Source organism: Elephantulus edwardii, unplaced genomic scaffold (genome assembly GCF_000299155.1).
Source record: "Elephantulus edwardii isolate Elephantulus edwardi_28Jun2011 unplaced genomic scaffold, EleEdw1.0 scaffold00086, whole genome shotgun sequence".
NCBI lineage: Eukaryota > Metazoa > Chordata > Mammalia > Macroscelidea > Macroscelididae > Elephantulus > Elephantulus edwardii.
In genome coordinates this window covers 12,735,790-12,749,606 of record NW_006399836.1, presented here as the reverse complement: position 1 = coordinate 12,749,606, position 13,817 = coordinate 12,735,790, and the positions used below count along the sequence as shown (strand labels likewise).

The following is a 13,817-nucleotide window of genomic DNA, read 5'->3' as shown; positions in this document are numbered from 1 at the left end:
ATTAGCCTTCACTAGGAGAGTAGCTTTAAGAATCCAGAGAGCAGAGAAACAGTGACACCTCCCAGCAAGGCAAGAGTGAGAGGGCAGCTTAGGGGACAGCAACCCCAGGACCCTGTCTTCAGGGTGCCACTATCAGCAAATGGGTCACTTCTAACACCTGCCCATCTTTGTATCATGCTTTTTGAGAGTCGGCATTTAAGAGACGCCAGCTTCACTTCCCTTTACCCAGTAGTGTGGGGTTGCGAGAGCCCTTTAATGCCAGTCCCACCAGGACCTGAAAAGAAGACAGTGAAGAGATGTTCCTCAAAGGGACACTTAACCTGGGACTGCAGAAACAGCATGTCCTTACCTGTAAAAGGACACTCGCAGGGGTGCCCATCTCGTAGGAGAGCTGTGAGGCCAGGAGCTCCTGCCTCCCAAGCCTCCCAGCCAGGCCTCCTGGGAAATGAGAGGCCTTGCTCACCCCGTGTCATCCATCCACAGACCCACACGGAGCGATCGCAGAGCAGCTGGACATGGCGTGGGGTTACTGCAGGCCACAGCTGCCTGTCTTCTGCTCTGTGGTCCAGCGTGCTCACCGCTCTCCATGGCCAGCTGTGGGCTGTGGGGTGATGGTGCCCTAGACACTCAACCTGTCGGGCCTGCCGTCCTCCTGGGACTTGTTGTTTATCCAGTAGCTCACACCCAGTGTTGCCACATAGTCCTCACAGCCACCAGGGAGGCAGGTTCTATTCTTAGCTTCTTTCTAATAGATAAGGATCCTGAGGCCCAGAGGTGATGTCCTTTAGCCAAGGCCATACACTAAGTAACAGGGCAGCACTTGACCAGATGCCAGCCCCAGCTCGCCCGCCCCTGCCACTAACAGGGTCACATGGTTCCAGGAGACAGTGTACTGGTTACGTCTGTACACTTTATGTTCTCTCCACCCCATCAGAGAACCCCTAACCCACGCACAGATATCTACATACTTAGCTGAAACAACTTCTGTTGACTGAGCCTACTTGCATGCTTTATAGATATTTTTTAAATAGTAGGATGCCATCAAGTCAGCCCTAACTCATGGCACCCACAGGTACGACAGAAGACAGTGGTGCTCCGTAAGGCCAGGCTGTGTTGGTTGCTTGGTTTGGTGCTGGTCATGACCAAGATGGCCATAAAATCCAAACTGGGGCAACTGTGCACATGAACGGGTGCTATGAACTGGATTCCGGGAAACAGAGGCCTGAACTGGTCCGTCCAGGCAAACCAGGATGTGTTCTCACCCTGCCCGTGGCCTCTGTTGTTGATTTTTAAATTCACAGTTTTAAAAGCTCTGCCTGGGCCAGGCAGGGTGGCCCTGCTCAGCGGTGGGCTCTGCCGAGGTGGGCGCCCTCGGCAGTGGGCTCTGCCTAGGTGGCCCCTCTCAGCAGTGGGCTGTGCCGAGGTGCCCCGCCCCCAGCATGTCTCCTTGACATCGGTCTTTTATGTCTCGTAGGTTTGAACGGTTCCGAACAGGCCAGGCTGCCAAGGTAACTGGCTTGTCTGTTTTTCGGTTTTTGTTTTTACCAAGAGAGCATTTATTAAGATAGTTTCTTTCAGACTCATTCTCTGTGATCAGATCATGCCCTTTTCTGTGACTATATCATGTTAATGGGAGAAGGAAGATTGTCTTCTCCTCCCCAGGGTCTGTCGTGACAGGATGGTGCCTTCTCATCAAGGCACATAGAGAGGCCCCTTTGGACGTGTTACGTCACATTCTGAATGTATTACATCACTGCCCCTTTAAATAAACAAGGCTGTGCCACTGACTGATACCCAAGGGTCTTCCCAGCTTCCCAACGGGTCCAAATAGAGCTCGACATAGAGGGCGGGAGGAGCATCTCCTGGCAGCCAGGGCCTGGTGACATATCACTGAGCAGTGCGCAGAGCCCAGGGCTGTGGGCAGGGACTGAGGCCACAGCAGGATGATCCCGTAACATCTCGTTCCCCTCTAGGCCCCGAGCGAGACCGAGCCAGCAGCCGATCTGATCGACATGGGCCCTGACCCAACAGCCCCCAACCACCTCTCATCCCAGCTGGCAGGAATGAGTAAGTGGGGTGTGCGTGGCTCCCTCGGGGGTTGCATTGTGGTGCTGTGGGCATTCTGCAGTTCTTGGGGTACGCTCCCATTACACAGCTGGAGCTGGAGGACCAGCAGCAGAAGGTGGGCCTGAACCCTGCCTTGGGCCTCAACTAGAAGCCCAAGTTGAATCTTACTGCGGTGTTAACGCATGCAGTAAAACTCGGGGGTCATCCTCCCAGCTCCCCAGTTTGTAATCCTCCTTGGCTCTCAGAAGTCCCACCGTTGTGATCAGCCCTGAGCATTGGGTTGATCCTCTGCGTTACCTTGGGCAGGTTACTCCCACTGCTTGGGCCTCTACTTTCTCTGTCCTGTGAGGTGGGAATGGACCATCCTCGTAGGCTGTTAGAAGAATAATTCGTGGAAAGTGATTAGGCAGGACTGTCAGAAGAACAAACAAACAGGTCTTGGAGGAAATCAAGCCAGAGTGCTCCTTGGAGACGAGGACGGCGAAGCTTCGTCTCCCATCCTCCGGGCATGTTGCTAGGAGAGGGCCATGACGCTGGGAAGGATGGGAGGACCACGAGGAGAGCGAGACCCTCCACCAGGTGGATTGACACAGTGACTGCAGCACTGGGCTCCAGTGTGTCAGAGATGCTGAGGTTGGCACAAGATAGCACACGGCTCAGAACTGTTGTTCCTAGGGTCGCGATGCGTCACACTCATAACTCATGATGTACTTACAGCAGCACCTAACAACAACAACAGGCCCAGAGCACACTCTTTAAATGTCCACCACACTCATCACCATCATTATTTTTAATATCATTGACTGACTGTGTCAGGTCAAGCTCCAGGGAAGAAGTAGGATCCTATTTGAATCACTAATTTTGAAAAACCAACTCACTATCTAACCATCATCTTGCTGTGTGTAGTCCCTGGATGGTGGAAATGTGGCTACTGTGCTCAGCTCCTAGCTGAAAAGTTGGAGGTTCTAGTCTATCCAGAGGCACCACTGTGGAAAGTCTTGGTGATCTGCTTTGGAGAATCAGCCAGTGAAAATTCTATGGAGGACAGACCTGCTGTGACAATTACATAGTGTGGCCGCACACCAGAGTGGACCGAACAGCAGCTGCTTGGGGTTGCGGGTTGGAAGTCAATGGTTCAAATCCACCAGGCTCAGAAACCCAGTGGAAGGTCTCCATGAGTGAGAATTAACTCGACAATAGATTTGGGTTGTTTTGGATTTTGTTTGTTTGTTTTTTATTGAGTCATTTACTGTACCAGGTACAACAGCCTGAGAGACGGGTAAGGGTAAGAGGTGACTGGGTAAGGCTCAAGAAAGGAAGTGCCATGCCCAGGGTTCCACAGCCAGGGGTGTCCTGCCCCATCCTTGCTCCCACAGCCCTGTCCCCCGTACCCATCGCTGCCCAGCCAGCACCACGCCTTCGGTGCCACAGGACGGCCGGGAGTGGTCTTCACACGGCCTTTCTGTCCTCACAGACCTGGGCTCCAGCAGCGTGAGGGCTGGCCTGCAATCTCTGAACGCCTCCGGCCGCCTGGAAGACGAGTTCGACATGTTTGCACTGACTCGAGGCAGCTCCCTGGCCGACCAGCGGAAAGAGTGAGTCCTGCCCTGAGACCCGGGGCAGGGGGGTCAACAGGGGAAACCTTTCTCCATCAGAGTCCAGAACCAGGCTCGATGGTGGCACAGTGTGAGGATCGAGGCAGAGCTCTACCTGCAGCCTCTAAGGTGGGCAGAGTTCCTGTGTCCTGAGTCGGTCCAGTGTGGTTCACAGGGCAGACAAGCTCCCCCCGACCCAGCTCCCTGCCACCTGCCTCGGCTGTGGTGTATGGGGAAGGGAGACTTCCAGGTTGATGGCCAATTGTGTGTCACACACTTGTCACTCTTCCTCACGTGGTCCTGTCAGAGGAGGAAACTGAGGCACTGAGAGGCAGGCTCATGCATGGCTAGTGTTTGGCAGGAAGCTATCATATCTCTGTGGGCCGTGTACCCGTCCCTCCAGGCGCCGGTGGGCAGGGCTCTAAGTGTCCAGGGACTTGTTACCCTGCTCCTCTTCTTCCACAGCCACCCTTTATTTTGACAGCCTCACACAGGGCTGCCCACAGCGCAGCAGAGCTGGGGATCTGCCCTTCCCTGTGGGGCAGCCCTTTCCAGTCGCTGCTTTTAGCAGCCACAGGCTTGAGTGTGTCCGGGCTTGGCTCCACACAGGCTGGTCAGGAGAGCCCTGTACCTGGGGTTCCTCTGACCTTTACCTTCTCATCCTCAGCCAAGGAAAGCTCTCTGTTAAGGGGACTCTGCCTGGCTCCCAACTTTGAAAACTCTCACAAGGGTCCCTAAATAGCTCCGAGCCCCTCATCACTGCCCACCCTGCGTGGACAAATCCAGTCAATGCAGTAGCCCGTGGCAATCCTGGCCTCCCCGCAGCCCTCCACCCTGTCCATTGACCGCTACCAGCCATGAGATCTGTGGGTGTCTGTAGTCCAGGGCCGACTCTGTGCTCCCAAGACCAGGTGTCTCAGGACCAGCAGCTTGCTCAGTTACCATGGAGTCAGGGCTGCTGCCTGTGGGGAGCAAATGAATCTGTTGGGACTTAGAGCCAGAAGGGTGACCCTTCTGCCTGGGCCCTGGAGAGGGAGGGAGGGCTCTGCTGGCCACGCTGGAGAGCCCTGGCTCCTGGCCTAGCATCCACCTAACTGGAGGCTTGCTGTCTTCTTATTTGGTGCGTTCATGCTCAGCCCAGAGGGAGTAGAGAAGGAAAGGTGAAGCTTGCTCTGCAGTCCTCCAGGCCTCAGGGGAGAGTGGCTGGCGAGCGGGCCCTTTCTCGGCAGTGCTGAGAGCTGGGATGGAGGGCGGTGGACACGCAGGGACTGCACACACCTGCAGGGTGGCCAGGCTGGACAGGAGGACTGTCAGAAAGGCCTTTCAGGCAGAGAGGAACTGTATGTGCAAAGGGCCAGAGGCGGAGGAGCGTGGGAGCCTGGGGTGGGCCAGGGGCGTGTTCTGGCTCCTGTTCAGGGTTGCATGCGTGGAGCAGGTAAGCAGGATGCTGGGAAAGGTGGCCAGGCCCACACGCAGCGCAGCCCTCGAGTGTCTCTGACGTCAGCAGTAGGGAGCATGGCGAGAACTGCGTGAAGAATGAGGCACCTGTCTGGAACGCGCTGAGGTGCAGCCGCTGGGCCACTTCCCTTCTCAGGTTCCCCCGCAGGCCCCCCTGGGGCTTGCTTCCACCCGGCAGGGCTCAGCTTTGCCTGGGCATCACGTTTCCTCCCTTTGTTCTCCTGCCCAGTGCCTGCCCCCACCCTCCCGGGCCTTCTAGCTCTGGTGACCTGACTGGACTGGCCTTTTAACTTCTTTCTTGCCTTGTCCCCTCTGGCCCTCACCTTGGCCTAGGCCTTTTCTGCCTGCCTTTAACCGACCCACCCTCCCTCAGCTTGCCTTGGTGTGCCCGCCTCCCTCCTTCTTGCAGCCTGGTTGACCCTCATCACCTGGAAGCTAGCTCCCCACATCACTCCAGCTTGGCCTACACCTGGCACTATCCTGGCCTCTCACACTGACCAGGTGCTGACCTCAGGGCCCTCAGCAGAGCAACTGGGGTGTGTGGGCCAGCCAGGGTCAGGGCATCTTAGACAAGGTTTACCAGAAGCAAGAGAAGCTTTTCTTCTCCTAACACTTCCTGGCCCTGAAGGTGGGCACCCCCCCCAAGCATTAGAGCTGTGACACCTGCCCATGACACCCCCATTATGACAGTCAGGAGAGCTTGCTACTACAGGTCCCCCTCCACTCCTGGCTTATTCACGTGGTCCCCTAAGTCCTCACCTCGGTCACATGAACACAAGGTTATTGAGTTGCTTCTTAGTCCCTGGAATTTGGTCTTTGGCCAACAACACTCTCCCAAATGTCTCTTTGCAGAGGCCTGTGGTACAGGTCACAGATTAGATTCCATTCCACAGGAAAGGAACCTAGTTCTCCCATTCCCAGGCTGGCCAGAGGGATCAAGGCCTCAACCCATACCCTCTGCCACGGCGTGAGTCCAGTTTGCCTCTGCCGTGCACCTGCCTCCCACAAACCAGCAAACAAAACAGAAACCACCACGCTCTCTAATGACTGTGAATTTCTCTGTGTTTCAGTGTCAAGTACGAGGACCCCCAAGCAACAGATGGTCTGGTGGGAGCCCTGGATGCTCGACAGCAGAACACCGGCTCGGTAAGCAGGGGCCTGCTACGTCCAGGGGTCTGCCCAGAGCGAGGAAGAGGGTGCTCACTGAGTGCCCTTCCCTTCTGTGGTTCCCAGATTGGTGCTTTGAGGCTATTCCCATTTCATAGCTGGGGGAACTAAGTCAGAGAGGTTAAGTCATTTACCCAGCGGCACACAGCAATAGGGATAGAGCAAGGATTCCAAACAGAATCTGAATCAGGCAGCTGTGTTCCTTAGACAGCTTGTAACCCTTATTGGCTGGGATTTTTTAAAAAATCCATAACAGCTTCTAATAGTATCACAACATGCTTGGTGCTTGACGCAGTCAGAGGTCAGGCATTGCCTCTGCAGAGGTCTCTGTGTTCCTCAGACATGCAGACAGAGGGTGAAACAGCCCTAAAAATAACAGGAGGGAGTTCTTCCCTTGACACCCCACCCCAGGCTCGCTTCTCCCCTTGCCTTGTTTCTGGATACTTTTGGGCAGTGTGAAGGGATATATCCCAGGGAACTGACTTTGGCCAGATCTGGAGCCCAGAGGCAATTCTCTGACCTCCGTTTTCAAAGCGCCCAGGTTGGAGGCTGGGGAACCAGTGTGGAAGCAGTGGGAGCTGGTTCATCCACCGTGGGGTCAAGTCCCAGCAACTCACCAGGGTCACGCCATCTGTGCACCAAGGCTTCCTCAGGGGTCAGCTCTAAACTGTGCAGGCACCACTGCACTGTGATGGCAGGACCAGGACAGGGAGGGTGGTGGGCAGCCTGCCAAGCACACAGATGCAGGGGCTTTTCTTCCAGGAGCTGTTATCTCACAGACATGTACGTGTTCTGTGCCAAGCCCCGTGCTGAACACCTCCCGTGCCCATCTGCCTGAGTCATCACGTCAACTGTAAAGCATGTTGTTATCCCTGTTCACAGATGAGAACACTGAGTCTCACTCAAGAGCCTTAATGAAACAATAGATGCAGTGTCTCTTGTTGTTGTTGTTGTTTGGTGGTTTTCTTTTTTTAAAAAAAAACTGTATATTGGTTTGCTTACAAAGTTTGCATACATTGTGTTTCACACTATCCTTCATTCCCATTGTGTTTCATACGCTCATTCCCATTCATTGTATTTTATAAAATTAATCATCATTGAGCTGTGCCCACCATTACCCTGTCTTTTCCGGATCCTCGCAGGATCTCTCCCACTTCCTTTACCCTGCCTTCCTCCACCCACCAAATTGTGCAGCTGTGATTTCCCCCCACCTGTCTTCACCCCTCTGCTCCCACCCTCCCCATCTTGAATCCTCATAGACATTTTACTTTAGTTATCCTTCTATTTCTACAATAATGGTCTTATGTAGTATTTGCCTTTATGGGACTGAGTTAGTTCACTCAGCATAATGCTCTCCAGTCTCTCCCAAGTTACGAAGTAATTTTCTAGATCATTGCTCCTGAGTGCTGTGTAGTATTCCAGTATGTGAATGTACCACAATTTCTCAGTCCATTCGATTGTGGTTGGACATTTGGACTGTTTCCATGTTATTGTGATGGTGAATAATGCTGCTATGAACATTGGTGCAGAAATCTATTTGTGTCTCAGTTCTCATTTTCTTGGGGTATATTCCTAGAGTGGAATAGCCAGAATATTGAATTTCTGGGTTCAGCTTTCTGAGGAAATGCCACACTGCCTTCCAGAGTGGTTGTACCATTTTACAGTCCCGCCAGCAGTGTGTGAGATCTCCTATCTCTCCGCATCCTCTCTAATATTTAAAATGCAATGTCTTTTAGGAGCCCTAGTCGCCTAGTGAGTAACTGTCAGGCTGCTGAGAAGTTGGCAAAATTCCATTCTTCCAGTTGCAGAAAAGCAGAAACTGGCCAGATATCACCCATCCGTCTGCTGTAACTTAAGGGTGTCAGTGACTTCTCCTAGCCTGAAATAAGACTTTCCTAGAACCCTGTCCATCACCTGCCCCCAGGGAGTGTAAGTCTGGCTGGGTGGTAAGCTTCCACCCGTTACTCTGTCAGAGTGTGATGCCAAGGACAAGACTGAAGACAGTGCCAGCTGTGTGGGCAACGGTGTTTGCCCCATGGTCTCGGGGTCCTTGGTGCTGGATAGCACAGGCCAGTGTTTAATCCCGGCCTCCCCTCGAGGGCCGCCGTGTGCAGGTCTGTGCTGGACCGCTGTGTCGGGAGACAAGCCAGGAGTCCTCTTTCTGCTACTTGTCCGCTCTTGGCCTGAGGAGGTCTCCCACCTTCCATCAATTAATACGAACGGGTTAGATCAGCCCATGTTTCTAAATCCTAGGATGCTCATCTGAACCCCTTAGAATCTTTTTGGAAAGTGCTAAGATGTTTTGTCCCAGCCTATTCAAAGCTCTGGGGTCCCTGGACTGTTGAGGTTCACCCCATAGCAGGATTCCCTCTGTTGCTTCACCTGCCACTACATTTTATATATATATATATACCAGAGCACGTCATATATATCCCCCACAGCATACATGCACAGCACAGCATATATAGCTACGTAACATAGTTGACATACTCACCACACCATATACATCACATCACATAGACTATACCACATACACACACCACAATGTGTATATACTATACCATACCACGGGTATACACCCCACAACATACAATATATGCACACCACAGCATATGTATATACTACACTGTAACTCATGTATTGTAGTTATGTGCCGTCGAGTCGCCTGTAACCCATAGTGACCCTCTGTCCAGCAGCTCTGAACCCTGCCCTCTCCTGAGCCAGTCTCACTGACTCCGACACACCTACCCCCACTGCCCCAGTTACTGTGTCAATCCATCTCCTCCGGGGACTTCCCTCCTGTGCTGTCCCTCCAGCCCTCCAAGCATGATGTCCTTCTCCAAGGACCGGGTCCCTCCTGGCCCCAGGCTCTTCCTAGACCACATATATACACACCACAACATACCATACATACACACCACAGCATACATACACACCATGCCATGTGTGTTTGTATGTATGTATATGTGTGTGTGTGTGTGTGTACATAAATGCATATATTTATTTGTGCTACAGCATACATGTGTGCCACACCACACATTACATACTGACATACCAAACCACACAAACACTATATACACACACACCATGTCATACACATGCCACGTACACACAGAGACCACGCGTGCACACACTCACCTCCACACAGGTACCTTCTGTCCCAAAGGGACCTCCCACAGCCCCTCCCCTGCCTGCGCACTGCGACCACAGTGGTGAGAATTGCTCAGTGACTGGATGGTGAGACAGGGCTTGGGAAGAAGGGCCCAGGCCTCCCCTGTCTGCTGGGTGCTGCTTCTTGAGCAAAAAAAAGAGGGGAGGGGGCAGAGAGTTGTGAGGGTGCAGGACCTGTAGACAACCCAGAGGAGGCCAGAGGGGCCCCAAGGCCCACCGTCTTCCCAGGTGGACCGAGTGGGTCCACTCCCTCCACTCCTTCCTTGATCTCCAAGAGCTGTTTTCTGAGCCTCACGCCAAAGCCAGGCCACAGCAGCCCCTCTGGTGGCTGCAAGGTTGCTGGGTCAAGTTGCACGGGAAAGGGTGCTACTGCTGGTCCCCTGGATGTGGATGGCTGCCTCCTGTCCACTCTGCCACCCAGGAGGGCGTCAAAGCTGCTGGTGGAGCTCAGGGCTTGGCCTGGTGGTGGCTCAGTGGTCGCTGACCAGCACTTCTTGAGCGTCTGCTTAGGGCGAGGCAAGTGCTCAGGACTTCATACCCTAGCATGCTGAACATCCTCTGAGGCTACATCCCCTTCCCTGTCAGCCCTGGGTCCCCAGAGGTGCAGGAGTCAGCCCCTGATGACCCCCATCCTGGTGTGGTAGCCAGAGAGGATGTCCTGGTCCCTCCCTGAGTTGCCCAGGCCTTAATCTGGGGCCCATTTCCAGCTGGGACAGGCCCCTCACCCCACCCCTGCCAAGCCTCCTGGCCCCCACCCACCTCACCCACAGCATTGGCACAGTGGGCAGGACTGTGGGTGCCCAGCAGCTGGACAGGAGCATCTTGGATTCACCAGGAGACCCAGAAGTCATCTGGAGGAGGGATGTCAAGATCTCTACTCCTTAGGGCCACAGAGAAGGACCCACTTCCTGCAAGGAGCTCAGGCTGCAGGAACCAAAGTGCAGAGTTGATGGGGATTCACCCCCCCCCCCACCATATTACACACACACTGCCCCCGCCATCCTGGCCTCACCCTCTGTCCTGCCTTCCAGATGCCCGTGACCCAGGCCGCCCTCATGGAGGACATTGAGCAGTGGCTGTCCACTGACGTGGTAAGTCGGGGCTCGCCCGCCTTGCAGCCTGGTCCAGCTCTGGAGGCTGGGGTGCCGGGCTTTCACTTTGTTCCTGAGGAAGTGAGCGTCCACAGGGTCATGGAGCAGCCATGCGGTGCCTGAGGGGTCAGGTGGACCGACAGTGAGGAAGGAGAGGACCACTGTGGGCCACCTCAGCAGCCGGAAGGGGCCCCCCTCCTGCGGCATGCGCCTGTCTCTCCTGGAAGCATCCCTTTAGAGAGGACAGCCAGTCGCTTCAGCCTCTGTCCCCAGCTCTAACATGCACTGCTTAGTCCCCAGGGGTCAGCCCTTCCACCTGGGCCAGGCGCAGACGGAGGACAAGCTGCTGGCACCACAGCCCCGCTGAGCCCTCCGCGTCTTAGCTCCACAGCTGGCCAGCTCCATCGTTCCCATCTTACTGAAGAGAAACGGGCTGGAAGGAGGGAGGTGACCCTGAGGCAGTTAGTACAGGCAGAGTGACACCAGCGGGCCAACACCCGCCCCAGCCCACAGTGCTGGCCACAGAGGGCCTGACTGACCTCTCCTCTCCTTCCAGGGGAACGACGCTGAAGAGGCGAAGGGCGTCACCAGTGAAGGTAGTAGTCCCCTGGCCCTGCGCGCCCTCCCCTCCCCGAGCTCTGGCCCCTACCCATGCCCACACTCTCTCCTCCCTCTAGAATTTGACAAGTTCCTGGAAGAGCGGGCCAAGGCTGCCGATCGGTTACCCAACCTCTCCAGCCCCTCAGCCGAGGGTCCCCCAGGACCTCCTTCTGGCACTGCCCCTCGGAAGAAGACCAAGGACAAAGATGATGACATGCTGTTTGCCTTGTGAGGGCTGGGCCTGCCCCAGCGCCCGGCCTGCCGCTCCCACACCCCACGCAGGGCCTCTCTTCCCCCTTTGGTGTTTAGGCTGCTTTGGGGGTGGCTGCCCCCTCCTCTCTCTTCAGTGGAGCTGACCCAGCTGCTGACAGTCCATGCCGCCTTGGGGTGGGGAGGCAGCGGATGGATTTGGGGGAACAGATTGGTTCCCCACTGGGAGCCTGGCTGTCTGCTTCCTTCCCCACCCCAACCGACCACTACAACTTGGCTGAGAATTAGGGGCCCGCGACAGGCCAGCTGCTTGGGTGTCCTGGTGTGACTCTCCCTGCCCTGGTGACCCCTCCATGCACTCATCCTGGGAGCCCTCTTCCAGGCCTCACTGCCAGGCACGGCCCTGCCGGGGAATGGGGACCGGAGGAGCGGCTGTCACCGGCCCTGTCTCGCATCGCCCCGAGGCTTCTGCCGGCTGCTGCAGGCAGGGCGCACTGAGAGCTGTGCATGCTGGGGGCCGCCAGATCCCAAGGACAGGCTATGGCTTGGGTGCCTGGGGCACCCGGGCACGCCACTGCCCCCACTGCCTTTTCCATTCATCTTTTCTCTTCCTCCTGACAGGCCTCCAGTAGGCTGGGGGCCCATGTTCGAGGTCCTCTTGGGAGGAGTGCCTTTTGTATCCCCAATAAAAGGTAGAAAACCAGCCCTCTGGCAGCAGCCTTGTTCAGTCTCCACGGAAGAAGTGGCTTCCTTGGGCTGGGCTGGTGACAGCCCCAGAAGTATCTGTAGATGGCATAGCACCGAGGAACCAGCCACACCTGCTCGCCACCCGGGCTCAGCCTCAGTGGCCCTCCCAGGACCTAGTGAGATGGTCCAGCTGGACCGTCCGGCGTGTGGGACACAGGGAGGGAGAATGTTTAGACAGGGTTGCCTGCCGGTAAACATCTGCAAGAGGGCTCAGGGGTCAGGCACCCCAGCTTTGGGATCAATTGACCCTGGAAGCTGTCCCGTGGACTCATTGTGACAGGAAAAGTTTCCCAGCCCGCTTGACAGATAACTGAGCCAGACCCAGTTAGCCAGGTGTGAGGAGGGAACAGTGCGGGTGTCCTCAGAGGCAGGCGTGATGAACCCCTTCTGGATAACGCCACACACACACAACGCCAGGGATTAGTGTCATGAATTCTCCAGAGTGTCCCCAGCCTTGGCTGTGCTCTACTGGCCTGGAGTCCACTTCCTGCCCACCCTGCTCCCCTCGCCCACCCTCCACGTGGGAGGCCAGGGCTGCAGTGAGGGGGGTCTGCCTCAAAGCCTGCTGTTCGGGAGTGTCAGGGAGGCTCAGTGGACCCCAGGACTCAAAAAGGGGAATTCACGGGAAATTTGGGGATAGAGCTTGAGAATGAGGAGGGGTCTCCGCAGAGGCATGCAGCAGCCCCTGTTCTGAGGTGTGGTTTGGACCCAGAGACCTGACCCCATCGAGCCCTCCCAGTGAAGTGGGGGCAGAGGGAGTGGCTTGGGGCACCCACAGTGAACTCTGCACTTAACCCTCCCCTGAGACGGTGGGCAGGCCCGTGGTGTAGGCTGAGCGCCCCAGAACAGTGGGGAGTATGACACCCCAGTGGTGTAGCCTGAGCGGGCCCCAGAGCGGTGGGGAGTATGACACCCCAGTGGTGTAGCCTGAGCGGGCCCTGGAGCAGTGGGAATTATGACACCCCAGTAATGCCACCCACACAGCTGGCCCAGACTCGAGATCTCCTGTCCACACATCAGTAGTACAAGTTCAACCCACAAAGTGTGTGTATTTGTGTCACTGCGCCCCCACTGGGCACAAGGCACCCTCATCCTGTCCTGCTCGAGGTGACGTCCATCGGGATAGGCCTCTCCTCCAGGGCTCCTCAATCACATCCAGCAACAGCACACCTTCCCCCAAGTAGCTGGAGCAGGAAGCTGAGTTTTGAACTCGATTCCAAGTGATCTGTTCTCCTAACAGACTGGACTTTGTGATCATCTTTGTTCTAACATATTCCTTTGCCATCTGGTTCCTGCATGGTCACAAAGGGCAGCGAAGGCCTGTGACAATAACAGATCTGTTAAGTCCCCCGCTTTGGGGTGTGGCATGCACGGGTGCACACATGCAGCCCTGGGGTCCCCTGATCTGCTGGCTTTCAGTGGCCATAGTGTCATAGGTCGTGGGGACAGGGTTCTGTTCCCTCCCTTCCCCTGGCCTATTCATACCTCACAACAGCCCAGTGGGGTCAGTGGCTTTGGCCAGTACTTACAGGTGGGGAAACTGAGGCTCAGTGAAGCAGGGTCTTGCCTCGCTGTGTGTTAAGCTGTGGAAGAGTGGGCTCCCAACCCTTTCTACTCACAGTGGTGTCCCCTGCCCAGGACCCCCTTCCCTCAGGGCTGCCCTTCTCACCCCCATTTACCAAACAGGCTCCCCTTGGAAGAATTATGGTTT

General features: G+C 55.7%; 1 protein-coding gene across 1 annotated transcript in view; it reads left to right on the top strand.

Annotated features, from left to right (window-relative positions):
• Window positions 1-11,382, top strand: part of TOM1 (target of myb1 (chicken)) — a 58,115-nt gene extending 46,733 nt beyond the window's left edge. The window contains exons 9-15 of the mRNA XM_006890166.1: window positions 1,475-1,508; window positions 1,974-2,067; window positions 3,542-3,662; window positions 6,191-6,266; window positions 10,490-10,549; window positions 11,106-11,145; window positions 11,227-11,382. Coding sequence (XP_006890228.1) covers window positions 1,475-1,508; window positions 1,974-2,067; window positions 3,542-3,662; window positions 6,191-6,266; window positions 10,490-10,549; window positions 11,106-11,145; window positions 11,227-11,381 — 580 coding nt within the window. The 3' untranslated portion in view covers window position 11,382. The remainder of the gene's footprint in view (window positions 1-1,474; window positions 1,509-1,973; window positions 2,068-3,541; window positions 3,663-6,190; window positions 6,267-10,489; window positions 10,550-11,105; window positions 11,146-11,226) is intronic.
• The last annotated feature ends 2,435 nt before the right edge of the window (window positions 11,383-13,817 follow it).